Below are 13,639 nucleotides of genomic sequence, written 5' to 3'. Positions count from 1 at the left end.
GAAATTGAAATTGATAGAGCGCCCACTGAATTAGATTGTCCTATCTAGTTGTCCGGCAACATTCTGGGCAGTACTGAGCGCGCTGCATGATGCCTGGCAATTATGTTTCAACACCCACACTTTTTTTCCATATGGTATTTATAGCGTCGATTTTCACCTATCGCGGGTGGGTCTCGAAAATATCCCCCAAGGTTCCACTGTGCAGCAGAGTGAGCGTTAAATGTCCCCTCGACGGATTATAATCGGTGTGATAAATTATTCTTATTATTCTTCTTTTTAAAACAAGAAGAATTGTACATTTTGCACGTCAATGTCATTTGCAGTTGCAGCTGAGTCATTTTAATCTTGGGGGTTGCTGTTTTATGTTCCCAGACAAAAGGTTGCTCTCGGGTCTTTTTTTTTCAAGTGCCAATCAAACCGTTAACTGTTTCTTTTGTCACAGTTTCTTTTTTGTTTTCTTCCAGAAACCTCCAGTGGTTTTGCTCCTTCACAGTGTGTCCGACAACGAGGGAGACTGGAGCGTCCTTCCTCTGCTGCCTTAGTGAGTACATTCAATCCCGTTTATAGTGTGAGATACGGGGGATACGTTACAGAATCACCTGCGAGATGTGGGTGGAAGAGCGCATTGTAGAGAGAAAACAAAAAACAGTTTTACCCCTCCCACATGCTACAGTATATATACATTTAAACTTCATCACGGAGGAAACAAAGAAAAAAGAAAAACTCACGCTCACACTGTTCTCAAATTAAGACCAAAAGCCTGCTTCAACTGACATGTTAAACAAAAACAATTTAGCGTTTTCAGTACATTGAAATTTTAAAATGATCAACCAAACAAAATAATTTTGTGTAATGAAAATCGGATAGCTTCATGCTAACATGTAATGTGAAACCCCATAGACAAGCTAACAGAAATGATCATACTTTATTCTTTCTTTCAGACCCGGAGATCCATATCAGAGAGTAAAAAAAAAAAAAAAAAAAAAACAATTTAAAAGAGAAACGAGAATGAAACCAATAGCATTCATAACAACAACGACAAGAACAGCAAAAATACTAAAAAGAAATAACATGAGAAAAAATAATAGCATAGCTCGCAGAGCCCAGAGCCAGGCTTCAACTTCAACTTGCTTCCCTTTGAATCCTAAGAAATATTTGTTAGATGTTCATATTTGAAAAAAATAGTTGGGGGAGGTCTTCAAATGTATTGGGATAATTCTTGTTGTAACTGCCCAAAGGAAATCTGCAATGCAAAAGAAGACGAGAACTTGCTTTTCCCCATGTGCTCAGTTTGTCTGGCTCTTTCGGGAAGAATTCCTCGTGGATCGTGTTCCTGGAAGAGGAGACCGGCGTGAAGACGTCGAGGCTCGTCGAAGCGCTCGCAAAGTTTGACGAGAATAAAGTAAGCCGCCGCTTCCATCTTTTCCCTTCTGCTTCTTCGCCCCCCAAAAATACCGTCAGGTACAAAGCGTCTGCTCAATTAAGAGCTCCGCCATCCGCTCGGCTCCCCGTGACAGCCGACAGACGTGTCAGTCACGTCGCCGCCGCCGCCGTGCTAATTAAAAAGTCTCTCGGCTGGTGAGATCATTTTTTTCTTTTTTTGACATTTGTTTGTTGGCAATGTGGGTCGAATATTGATCTCAAGCAAACTTTCAAGTAGCGCTCAACGTCTACCCTCGGGTTTGGCCTGTGAAGAACAATGCATTTATACAGGCTAAGAGGTGTTTACTTGTCCATTGGTGGAAAAACACGCAATTGTGGAAAATCAATCATTGTATTGTATTTAATGATATGGGAAACTCTTTTGATGTGACGAATGTATATGTCGTTAGTGTCGTTAGGTGTAAATAACATGAAGTAGGCCAACAGGTGCATGTGGGAACGCAGACAGTTCTCAGGATTGTTTCAAGCACCTCCTGTGACTTTTTTTTTTGTACTCTTTGAAAATTCCCCATCACTATTTCACTTGATTTTTATTCGACACGGGTCAATTTTGACCTGGAATGTACAAACATTTTGTAGAGTACGAAAGAGAAACATTTTGAAATATTTTCATTGGGAAATATCAACACATTTCAGGGTGAAAGGAAGACATTTAAGGGAATGTTCTTTGCTGTCAGATGGGGTCACATTGGACCCAAAGCGTATGTAAGGGATTTATGCAGAACTGCTTTTCATCAGGAATGGTTCCTCGGGAAGCCGCTCCACGACGACGAGTCGACCATCATCCATCACTACGCCTTTGCCGAAAACCCCTCCGTCTTTAAATACCCAGACTTCTCTGCCGCGTGGGCCTTAAGCATCCCCCTGGTGGTCCGGTCAGTGAGCGCACGTCCAAGTATTGTTTTCAAAGATGACCTTTCAAGATTGTCAATGTACACTGTAACGTTGTCATTTCTCGTTTTTAAAAAAAAAACATTTCCTTAAGGCTGGCCAACAAAGTCCGAGAGGAGCCGCTTAAATCGGACTTCACCATTGACCTGAAACACGAGGTGCGTCCTGTTCTTCGACTTCTGTTTACGGTGGTGCTTAGGAGTTTCATTTGTTCTGTAACCATGCTCACTTGTCTCTTAAATCAACTTTGCCCGTCGAAATGAATGGAAATACATTGAATCCGTTCCAGCAAAACACCCCAAAATTCCACAGTATGGTGCTATATAAAAACAATAATAATTCAACGTTTTTTGCAATAACGGGTTTTCATTTCCCTTGGAGAATTTGAAACACACATTTTTTTGCCCCCACTTCCTTTTTGCTTAACTTGTTTTGCCTTTTTATTCGATGGACATCATCCACTTCTCAGCACTTACTTTCTAAGGACGTAGGATTCCAAAACAAAAAGAAACTGTGAGAACAGACAACACATACCTGTACTTTCACTGCACATGAACTGATGGTGGCCGGAGGTTAAGTCAAATTTTTCCCAAAATGGACCGTGCCACAGCTTGTAAACTCTGAAAAAACATAATGTAGAACACTCTGAAGTCAAAGCGGGAGTTTATTTGTACCGTGCGAATCTCTCCGAGTCATTCCAGTAACCGTCTGGCACGTCTGCGTGGCAGGTGGCCTTGTACGTTTGGGACAACGGCAACGGTCCTCATCTGACCGCCGTGCCCCAGCTGTGCACGGACCGCGAGGACTCCCCTCGGGCCGAGCTGTGCGCCACCACGCTGAGACCCGAGCCTGCCCCTTGTGTGAGTGTCCACCTCGCCAACATCCACCGACGATTTCCAGGAAATTTAGGAGGCAAACAAAATGTCAGCATGTGTCTTCAACCTTCACTGTTACTGCTTGAGTTGAGTGGAGTCCATTATTGTGGAAGGATGTTGAATTGCTTTTTTGTGAAGCCATTTCATCCAAATTCAGCTTGAGCCAATCCGTCCCGCGATCATTCGCAGGAAATGCCATTCCGCTTTTGCACAGCACAACCCAGCCTGACAACGACAAACACAGCGCTCGTCCTCAGTCTCCTTGACAATTTGTGTCTTTTTTCAGGAAAATGCATCGTGTGGTTTCTTTTTAGCGAAGTGCAAAATCAATAGCTATTTAAAAAAAACCTATTGCATCAATCATTTTTCTTTGAAGGATGGCGCAACAGCGGCACGGTGCGCGACTGGTTCGAGCGTCCGCCTCACAGTTCTGAGGACCGGGGTTCAATCCCCGGCCCCGCCTGTGTGGAGTTTGCATGTTGTCTCCGTGCGTGCGTGGCTTTTCTCCGGGCACTCCGGTTTCCTCCCACATCCCCAAAACATGCATGGTACGTTAATTCAAGACTCTTAAATTGCATGTGCCCTGCGATTGGCTGGCGACCAGTTGAGGGTGTAGTACCCCGCCTCCTGCCCGATGATAGCTGGGAGAGGCTAGTTAGGAGAAGCGGATGGATGAAGATTTGTTTTCTATTTGGGACTGATTATTTGGAAAATGTAACAATAAAACCTATTTAAATTCAACATCAATAGTTTCATCTTTTTCAAACAAGTTTGGATTATTATTTTTTTTTTTAAAGAAAACTATCACATCAATAGCTTGCTTTCGTTTTTAGAAAATGCCACATCAATTGCTTTCTTCTTCGGAAAATGTCACATCAATTAGTGTGTTTATGAAAGTGCTTGTTAAATTTTGGATTCCACTTTACCACAACACGGGCCAGCCTCAAAAGTCGATGGCATTTTCGAACAAAAACCACCGCCCCGCTTCTCCTCCGTCTGCCTGACGAGTCTCTTTTTCTTTTCCCGAAAAGGGGGAGCCGGTAAAAAAGGACAATGTCTTTGTTGCCGTGAAAACATGCAAGAAGTTTCACAGCGAGAGAGGTAAGCGTCTATTGCCATGTCCCTTGAAATAATGGATTTCCTTTTTTATGCCTTTATAAAGCTAATAATGTGGAGGTTTGATTGACACTGTGCTAAAAGGTTTTGTTTCCTGCGGCAGACATCTCTGCTGGAAATGTCAAATCGCTTTTGCTTCCATTGTGCTGGAAATGTCATACATTTTTGAGTTGTAGCTATTTCTGAACATTATCGCCGAACGCAACGCAGTCCCCGTCATCAAGAAGACGTGGGAGAGAGACGCAGTCTATCTGGAATACTACAGCGACCATGCCGATGCTTCGATACCGACCGTTGATTTGGGAGTGCCCAACACGGAGAGAGGTCAGTGCACGTTGCAGCTACGACATCTTCAGGGTCACAGAGACGATATGGAAAAGGTTCTCTTCCTTACCGTCAGACTGAGACTGAGACCGCATTCTTATCGCGGTAACTAATACGGTCGAAACCGCCGACCTCCTCCAAGGCTGGGCAACCCCAATTTGGATTAAGACATTCATAAAGCGCGCAAGGTTTTTCAGTCACATTCGGTCATAATTTCCTGAAGTAAAACCTACAGATTCAATTACGTAAAACAACTTCAATTGTTTCCGTTGATGAAAGTGCGTCATCAATATTTTTTCTTATTAGGATTCTGCAATAGCTATCATTTGTTTTCTTTTTAGGAAAGTGTAACATCATTGAAAAAACATCAAACGTAATGCAACACCGATAAATAGTCTTCTTTTTAGCAAAGCGCAACATCAACGTTTGAAGGAGAACGAAAAAAATCAGCTTGGTCATGAAGCAAAAAGAGTTCGTCATCCGAAGCTGAGCTTGACGCAGAGCAGAAAGTGGCACTGACCAATCGCCATTCCGATGCCCGTCTTACCGAATGATGCGTGATTTGAGAAAACTCCAAGTGAGAGATGTATCGAGTGTAGGAAATAGTGCCATGCTTGCAAACGACACAGGCCGTGTCGATTGTTCAGTTTCGTAAGTGTCGTGGGCCGCTCAAAAACGTCCATACGGCCAACGCGTTCGGAGTCTTAGTTAGTTAGTGTTGCTTATTCCATTTGCTTCATACATCCCACCTTTCTCTCACCTTCCTATCATAACGCACGTTGATGCTGTTCTAGCGATGTTGGGAATGTAACATGGCAGCTGGATGAATATTTCACATTCATTTCTTAACTCATTCAAAGGAGCACCTTGAGAACATTTGGGCTGGACTCGGTGAGAGCTCCTGGCACCGCTTGTAGTTTTCCTTCCTGAGCCAACTTGTCCGAAAGATCCCATTTTTGCCGAGTCACTTTCTGTGACGGGATGCGCACGGCGTCTCACAGTGCTCCCGGCACTTTCTCTCTCTCGCCTGAGGCCACAGGCCACTCGGGGGGGGGGCAAATTATTCCAGACGGCAAATCGCTATCGGCGGCTAAAAGGCCGCCCAAGTCCTTTGGTGTTGCACCTGAGCGGGATGGCGCGTGGGCTGTAATCACTTTCAAGGGAGGAAAGAGAGCGGCGCAATCCGGCGCTTTCCATCCGTGACTCTGTGCAGGCATAACGAGGGGTTTCGAGTCTGTTCGCCGTGCTGCTCGTCGGACCTCGACGGGCCGCAAACTGCCGAGAGGAGACCCGCTGAACCGTGCACGCGCTCTCTGTTCAACTTTTGTTGACTATTCTAAAGTTCATTCTCGGCAAATCGAGTCTGGTCGACATGTTGTCATGAAGACTTTGTAGACCTTTTCACCAGTTATTGCGAAGCATGGGAAATGGCTCGATTTGTAATGTTAGCCTTCTCCTTTAACGCCCCAGTTTGTATGTGTGCAGTGGAAACGAAGATGTTACATGAAATAAGCCGTTTGTAAGAGAGACGCAACGGTGGCCGTAATGCACATTTCAACTGGTAAGCTGATTTCAAAATAGACGGGATCATTGAGGGCCTGGCTAGATCATTGACTTTCCTGTTGCTTGGATCAATAATAATAATAATTTAAAAAAAAGGTTTGACGCTGAAATGGATATCGCACTGTAGAGATGACATAAGCTAGCGGGTTAGTCAATATGTATTGCGAAATTACTCAAAGACAACCCAACCAATCATACGACATCCACTTGATTAAATCGCTGGGTTCATTTTGGTAATGGTGAAGGAAGTTGGGGGGGGGGGGGGAAGAAAATCCTTAACCTTTATGGTATATCTGGCAGCGCAACCCAAATCCAAACCCAGGTTTTCGTCATTTCAGTTCAATTCAGTCGTAGTCAATCTCGTTCTGCCACCTGGAAGTACCCTAGCGTCCGTTGTTGACAAACATTAGGAAATTGTATCTTTACATTCAGGCCAGTTGTGGGAGTTTTTAAATCTCTTCAACGATGGACTTTCACCACACACTGATGAAAACTCCAATCTCTCGCAATTCGGGTTTGAAATCTGGTTTGCCAAACATTTTGAATGGCCAAAATGATCCCAATTTCTTTTCGGGCACGGGGTCTTGAGATTTATTTGCGGTTGTCCTCATGACATTTCACATTGCCAGGTAAAACGAGGTTGAGGGGCTGCATTTTTAAAGTTTCGTAAGTTTCTGGACTTACCTGGATACTGTAAAAACCCATTTATAGCAGGGATTCCTTTGTACGATAAACTGTATACAATCGCGAATGCAAACAGCAGCAACAATAGCAGCTTTGTATGTAGGAGGGAAAACAGTATATTTATCAATAAATAGTTTCTATGTAAGCAGTTGGAAAGAAATAAACACCAGCAAGGCTAACGATCAGAAGTGGAGTGACAGCTACTGTGACCCTCCGCACGACCTTTGCAAATTGTATCATTTCTTTTATTTGTATTTATTTATTTTTTTGTGGAAGGACGGAACCTATTCGCTGTTATTTGCTTAAAATCTTTTTTACATAGGCACGCTTTTGTGCTTGGTCGTCCTTTGCTGCCATCTTGTGGCATCTATTTGCAATTACAAACACTCGGGGTCCTCAATTACTCGCAGATCTTTGCGATGTGACTATTTAAACAACACAGTACTACAGCATCCTGCGCGTGATAAGCTCGACTAAACTGTTTTTCATTTGTGAAGCATCTCAATGCTTGAAATGCCAATTTCCATTGTGGTTAAACGAACGTAAGCACAAATGTTAATGAATGTTTATGAATAATGGATGTCAGATTATAGAGGACCCTGGGAGCGAGGGGGGAAAAAAACCAACAACTTACAAAACAGGAGTTTAAAGCAGACGGACGTGCATCATTTGCTCCTGTCGCTGGCTTCCCCCCCCCCCCAACAACCTGCAGCGTTATGCTAATGACGCCCAGCAGTCACCAGGCATCAACGCGTCACCACTCGGCTGTCGCTTTTGATTCATTTCCGTATATTTGTTTGCCACCCGAGCGCCTTCCGTGCCTGCGTATCATTAATGCGCTGGCACGTGAAGGTGCGTCGGTCAAGAGATGCCAACCCAGCGGATGGATGGATGGATGGGCGGGTGGAAGCACTTTGATGCATAATTCAGCACTTTTGGAAGCAAAACATCAGCAAAACGGGAAGAAAAACATGTTGCTAGATTTGATTGAATCCCACGTTTATTGCGGCGACTAGCTTCCGGACCACCCGCGCAATAGGTGAAATTGCCAAATAGTGCCCACATATTTTGGGGATTATTTATACATATTTTAAAGCTGTATAAATTGTGGCTTTTTCTGTTTTTGCAACACTTAACAACACTTTTTTTAATTTTGTAGACGGGAAGTTATGCGACGTAAGCAGTCGCCATTCCTCATCTTTCCTTGTTATGGAACCTCATGTAGTTTGACTCTTCAAAATAGCAATGTGGGACTCATTAACATCATTCAACTTGGATCTTCCGCGATGCGTTTTGACAAGCAGGTGCAAATGGGATGAAGGAATGTAATCCATGGCAAACTCTTTGTGTGTTGTCGCCTGCGGAGAAGGTTCCTACTGCTCATTTTCCGGTGAAAGCGAGCAGTCCAGGTAGCTTTTTTGTTCGGTGCCGGCATTTTAACGACAGCGACGGCGAGGCGCATGAACATGGAAGCGACTGCTTCTTCCCACGGGCCCCGAACGTCACTCAAAGCGAGCCGATCTAACTCGAAAACCAGCTCGGCAGCTTTGTGTGGATCCCCCTAAAAATAGATTTAGATTTAGATTTCCTTCCTCTTATTCCATACTCAGATGCCAGCTAACACACCAACTAGCACCTTGGCTGCCACTGAAATAATCCAGTCAGGTGTCTTCTTCTCTCGTATTCTATGTGATGTTTGCCTCCGGGGATTTCCTGTCTCAGACCTGATGATGACTGTGTTCACGTAGCTCACTTACACGTTGGAAACTGGTTATGATTTGGTTCGAAACTGTTTTCTGACATAGTCCTTAATGGGTTCTCACTTGCTTCGAAACTAGTTCTCATTCTAGTTGTCCATTCCTGTTCTCGAACTGGTTCTCACTTTAGTGCTTATTGTGGTATTAAACTGTTTGTCACTTGGCTCTGACTAAAATGTTTTGAAACTGAATTTGGTTTGGCTCGGTACTAAGCTGGTTCGGATTTTCTTAAATGGCTTCTCACTTGGCTAACTTAATACGAGATGGCTGTCGTCTGGTTTTAGCTGGCCCTATACTGGTTCTCAATTTGTCCTTACCTGTTGTTGTTGTTGTTGTTGCTTGGTCTTAAACATGTTCTCCACGTGGACCCTAATTGATACTAATTGAGTTCTCTGTTGGCCCTTACTTGATTTCTGACTCGTTGGTTTACTTATTACGAAACAGATTATCACTTGGTCCTTACCTGTTCATAAACTGATGTTTGCCACTGGGGATTTTCTGTCTGAGCGCCGTTTTGTGTTTTACAATTCTGCCGTTCGTGTGCCGGCCGGAGCAGCTCTGCCGCTGTCAAACGTGGACCAGTTCAGATTTGATCATACCAACCGGTCGTGGCCAACGTTCACACAGTTGGGGAAGAAACTCAGAGATCCAACACAGTCCAGTCTAGGAACATTCAAAAAAAGGTTCTCTTTTGGTCCTCAATGGCTTCTAACCGGGCCCTTTCTTGATCCTAACTGGTTCTCACTTTGTTCTCTCATCCTTCTGAACTGGTTCTTACTTGGCCCTAATTAAATTGGTTCTCACTTGACCCGTTAATGCTCCTAAACTGGTCCTTACTTTGTCCCAATGCTCCAAAACGGGTTCCCATTGGGTCCCTACATGTTTCCAAACGTGTCCTCACTTGGTCCAATACCGGTCTTCCCTTCATCCTTACCTGGTCCTGAAGTAGTTCTAATTTGCTTCTTTTCGCTGTTCTAAACTGGTTCTCCCTCGGTCCTAATCCCATTCTGACTTTGACCCGAACCGGTTCTGACTTGGTCCTAGTTCTCCCGTTGTCCTTTCTGGATCGAAACTGAATCGCACTTGGTGCTTATCTGTTCCCTAAACTGGACCTCGCTTAGTCTTTGCCTTTTCCTAAACTTGTTCTCATTTAGATTTAAACAGGTTCATAAATTGCCTTAAAGTGGTTCTCGCTTGGTCCTCAGCAGTTCTTCCACTGGCAATTTGTGTCTAGCTGTACCTCATGAATTGACGAGTGAGTGCATTAACGGGATGATGGAGTTAATGTGTACCTAAAGAGGTATTTATTCCTTTAGCGGGGTCATTCATCTGTGTAAACCAGATTAACGATGCCGCTCCAGTCATTTCAAAATGAAATCTTCATACATAAATTAAGACGGCCGCCTGTGTTCGCAGGACACTGCGGGAAAACATTCGCCATCCTCAACAGATTCGTGAGCGGCGACGTCCCCGGCACCGAGTGGCTCCTCGTCGTGGACGACGACACGCTGATCAGGTTGTGCGATTATGGCCCCCGAAAACTCATCGTCACAATCGTATTCATGTCGTTGGGCAGATGTTCACCTTCCTGCAAAATTTTTTTTTTTTTTAAAAAAAAGAAAGGCTCCAAAGTCCATCTGTCTCCACTTTCTGTTCATCAAGTTGCATCTTCATGTGCAATGCTGAACACGTTCGCACGTTCGTAAAGTCTGAGGAACGATGATGTTTTTTGACGCGTACGTGTGTTTGTGTTGATTGGTGTGTCACGATGAGTTGAAATGCGCGTGTGCGTGTGTCCCCCTCAGCCTCCCCCGACTGCGATCCTTGCTGAGCTGCTACAGTGCCTGGGAAGCCGTGTATCTGGGCGAGCGCTACGGCTACGGCCTCAGCCAGGGCGGCTACGGCTACATCACGGGAGGCGGCGGGTGAGCTTTCCCGCGGCACGCCTGCCGGATGGATCACGGAAATCCCGTTATCTGTCATTTGAAGATAAACCGCTTCCGTTGGCTTCTAAAAACGCCGCTCACGCGGCGGGAATTTTGCGTTTGCGGGCAAAGCTTTTTGGTTTCCGGAGCAGATTAAAATGTGAGCGAGTGCATAGTCATCATCACACTAGTCCACAGTTATGCTACTGCACGCAAACATTTGGCATGATAAGCAGCTACATGCCTTCGTGGAGGATTTAAGGTGGAACAAGTTGGCCAACGTAGGAAATATCGGAAATAATGGGATTCTGTCTGTGATACTATAAGTGCATACCTCGATATGATGTTGAAACAATACCATGGCTAAGACACTTTGAAGCTTGATCAATACCGTAGCACTGATGTCATTTCCCATTATGTCAGCATTAAGAGAGCTAACTTTTGTTTGACGAAATGACGGGAGTTGAGTTGAATTGGATTTTGGTGCTGAAATATCCTGTCCAACTTCTGTCTTCCGTAGCTGCTCGAGGTAATGTCCCTTCGCGCTTGCCGTATTGTTATTGTGTGGGGCCCCATATGCTTAATAAACCCTTCCTTCCACATACAAATACTGTACATTTTACTGGAGTGTACACTTAACCTGTTTTTTGTTGTTGTTGTTGAACTGTGCAGAAGTACCGGTACGAGAAATGCAAGGTATCATTTGATTTTGGACGTTTTTTTTGTCTGCATGTGCAGCATGGTGTTCAGCAGGGAGGCGGTGGCGCGACTCCTGCAAAGCGGCTGCAAATGTTACAGCGACGACGCGCCGGACGACATGGTGCTTGGAATGTGCCTCAACGCTCTCGGCATTCCCGCCACGCACAGTCCGCTTTTCCATCAGGTGACCATCCTTCACTCAGTCACCGCGGAGGGATTTTTCTGTAGTCGACCTAGATAGTTCCAGGAAAAAAAGCCCACAGAGAAGGTCTCTTTAGTTACGTGGGAGTCGGGAAGCATCGCTACAAAGAGATTTTTATACTGTGTACTAAAAACTAATCACTATACAGTCTAGATTCTATTATGACATATAACAAATAGTTTATTAGAATTGTATCAATTATTTTCCATTGTATGTTTAGTCTGCAGTCACTATAGATGTGTGATGCTTCTTTTAATTATATTTTATTTTCAATTGAACTTAGACATATTTCATATTTGATTTATTTATTTATCTATGTTGTTGAGTGTAACATACAATTTTTACATAAAATCCTTCCTTTTCTTTTTAAATAAAGTAATAAAAAATGTATATATCTAATTATTCTGCTACCTCAAATAAAAATGTTTTCATTTAATTTAAACTTAATTGCTTTATTTACAAAATTGTAATTATTATGAGGACAAACGAATACATAAATATATATGTACTGTAAGTTGTGTATATTGTAGTATACTTGTAATTTGTGTTATGTCATTTGAAATGATTCTTTCTTATTTTCGTTGTAATTTAATGTATTTTAGATCATTATCAGTCATAATAATCGGTTTTTATTACTTTACAGACTCAATATACTCAAATAATTTGTTTCATGTTTGTTTTATTTTTAACTATTCATTCATAGTTCCATTTGAATCAAATCGTTTTTATTGATTTACGTTATTTCATTGAGAGGAACTTGTAATTATCACATAATATGGATTCATTGATGCATTTCAATGTGATTTTTTAATATCATTTTTTATTTTATATGTATACATAGTCATAGTATATCTGTAATTTGAATGCAATCACTAAAAATGTTTCTTTAATTCATTGTATTGCTAATTTACTTTATAGTATATGACAAATATGGCAAACCTTCTTCAAAAATCGTGTATCGAGCCTGTATCGGACATTCACATTTATTCCTGAAATTCCAAACCCCCCATTTTGCACCCATTAACAGGGAGGATTTTCTCAGTCAAAAAAAAAATAATAATATTATTTTTCTTCATTAAATCGCTTGAAATGTTTTGAAATTTGGGAATAAAACCAATAGAGAACAGCATTTTCTGACACACATAATAATCAAAGCGCTAATTGCGTTTCTGGCAAACCGGCCTTTTTTTTTTTTTTTTATTTATCTCCGCCCTAATCAATTGTTGCATTCATCTGTCACAGGTTGAACTTGTTTTTAGTCTTGTAATGAACGAATCTTAAAAGTGCTGCCAAAACCCATCGTTTGTGCACATCTTCTGCTGCGTCACTACGGATTTTGTGACAATTGGTGCCTTTCAGGCCCGGCCGGAGGACTACGCGGCGGACTTGCTCGCCCACCAGGTGCCCATTTCTTTCCACAAACACTGGAACGTCGACCCCGTGGTCGTTTTCGACAAATGGCTGAAGGACGGCGACCGTAAAACCTCAGCTGGACTCGACAACGATAAAAGCGCCAAGACGGAGCTGTGAATTAACAACCTGTATGGATGAGCGTGTTCCAGATGTTGTAACAGTGACGCTACGATGCAGTGTGTGCGGGACCTGCTTGCATGTTACGAATATTGATATATGTATATGTAATGAACACCTTACAAATGACATTCTCTCTGTAATGTTCACAAAATAGCACTCTGCTGTGCTGTAGAATCTATTTTGAAATAAAATGTGTGCATTTTTAACAATGTGCTTTTTAATCCCACTTAGGTTCGTGTGCAATATTTTAATACCTACACGCTATCTGATGCGTGCGCAGTCGTCTGGCAAACTTAGCCTATTTTAGCCAGCTGGAACAAATGAGGAGGCCGATGCGTCGATGGAATCGCTGACGTTAATGTGTGCAGTTGAGTCGAAACTGGCCCAAATAACGAGCAGATGAAACCGTTTCAATTGGAGCCGGCTGGGATCGTTAAAGCTGCGAGCGGAGGTTCACCGCTCGTCTGTCTGATAAACCGGATGTGGTCCAAATTTGGTAACGAGCGGAGAACACGTCTAGGATGTCTAGGCGTGCGCTACTCAGCCACTTTTGCGGGAGTCACTTCAATGTTCACCGACTGCGAACTTTTGAGTTCCCGAGTATGGGAAAGCGCTCGCAATAGGAAG

General features: G+C 43.2%; 1 protein-coding gene across 1 annotated transcript in view; it reads left to right on the top strand.

Annotated features, from left to right (window-relative positions):
* The window catches only part of b3glcta (beta 3-glucosyltransferase a), a 52,259-nt gene extending 39,021 nt beyond the window's left edge, over positions 1 to 13,238 (top strand). The window contains exons 7-17 of the mRNA XM_061781086.1: positions 465 to 541; positions 1,291 to 1,402; positions 2,182 to 2,318; positions 2,429 to 2,492; positions 3,063 to 3,194; positions 4,241 to 4,310; positions 4,536 to 4,649; positions 10,070 to 10,169; positions 10,459 to 10,578; positions 11,317 to 11,461; positions 12,839 to 13,238. Coding sequence (XP_061637070.1) covers positions 465 to 541; positions 1,291 to 1,402; positions 2,182 to 2,318; positions 2,429 to 2,492; positions 3,063 to 3,194; positions 4,241 to 4,310; positions 4,536 to 4,649; positions 10,070 to 10,169; positions 10,459 to 10,578; positions 11,317 to 11,461; positions 12,839 to 13,009 — 1,242 coding nt within the window. The 3' untranslated portion in view covers positions 13,010 to 13,238. The remainder of the gene's footprint in view (positions 1 to 464; positions 542 to 1,290; positions 1,403 to 2,181; positions 2,319 to 2,428; positions 2,493 to 3,062; positions 3,195 to 4,240; positions 4,311 to 4,535; positions 4,650 to 10,069; positions 10,170 to 10,458; positions 10,579 to 11,316; positions 11,462 to 12,838) is intronic.
* Positions 13,239 to 13,639: the final 401 nt, after the last annotated feature.

This window comes from Phyllopteryx taeniolatus, chromosome 8 (genome assembly GCF_024500385.1).
Source record: "Phyllopteryx taeniolatus isolate TA_2022b chromosome 8, UOR_Ptae_1.2, whole genome shotgun sequence".
NCBI classification, from domain to species: domain Eukaryota; kingdom Metazoa; phylum Chordata; class Actinopteri; order Syngnathiformes; family Syngnathidae; genus Phyllopteryx; species Phyllopteryx taeniolatus.
This window is presented reverse-complemented; position numbering and strand designations above follow the sequence as displayed.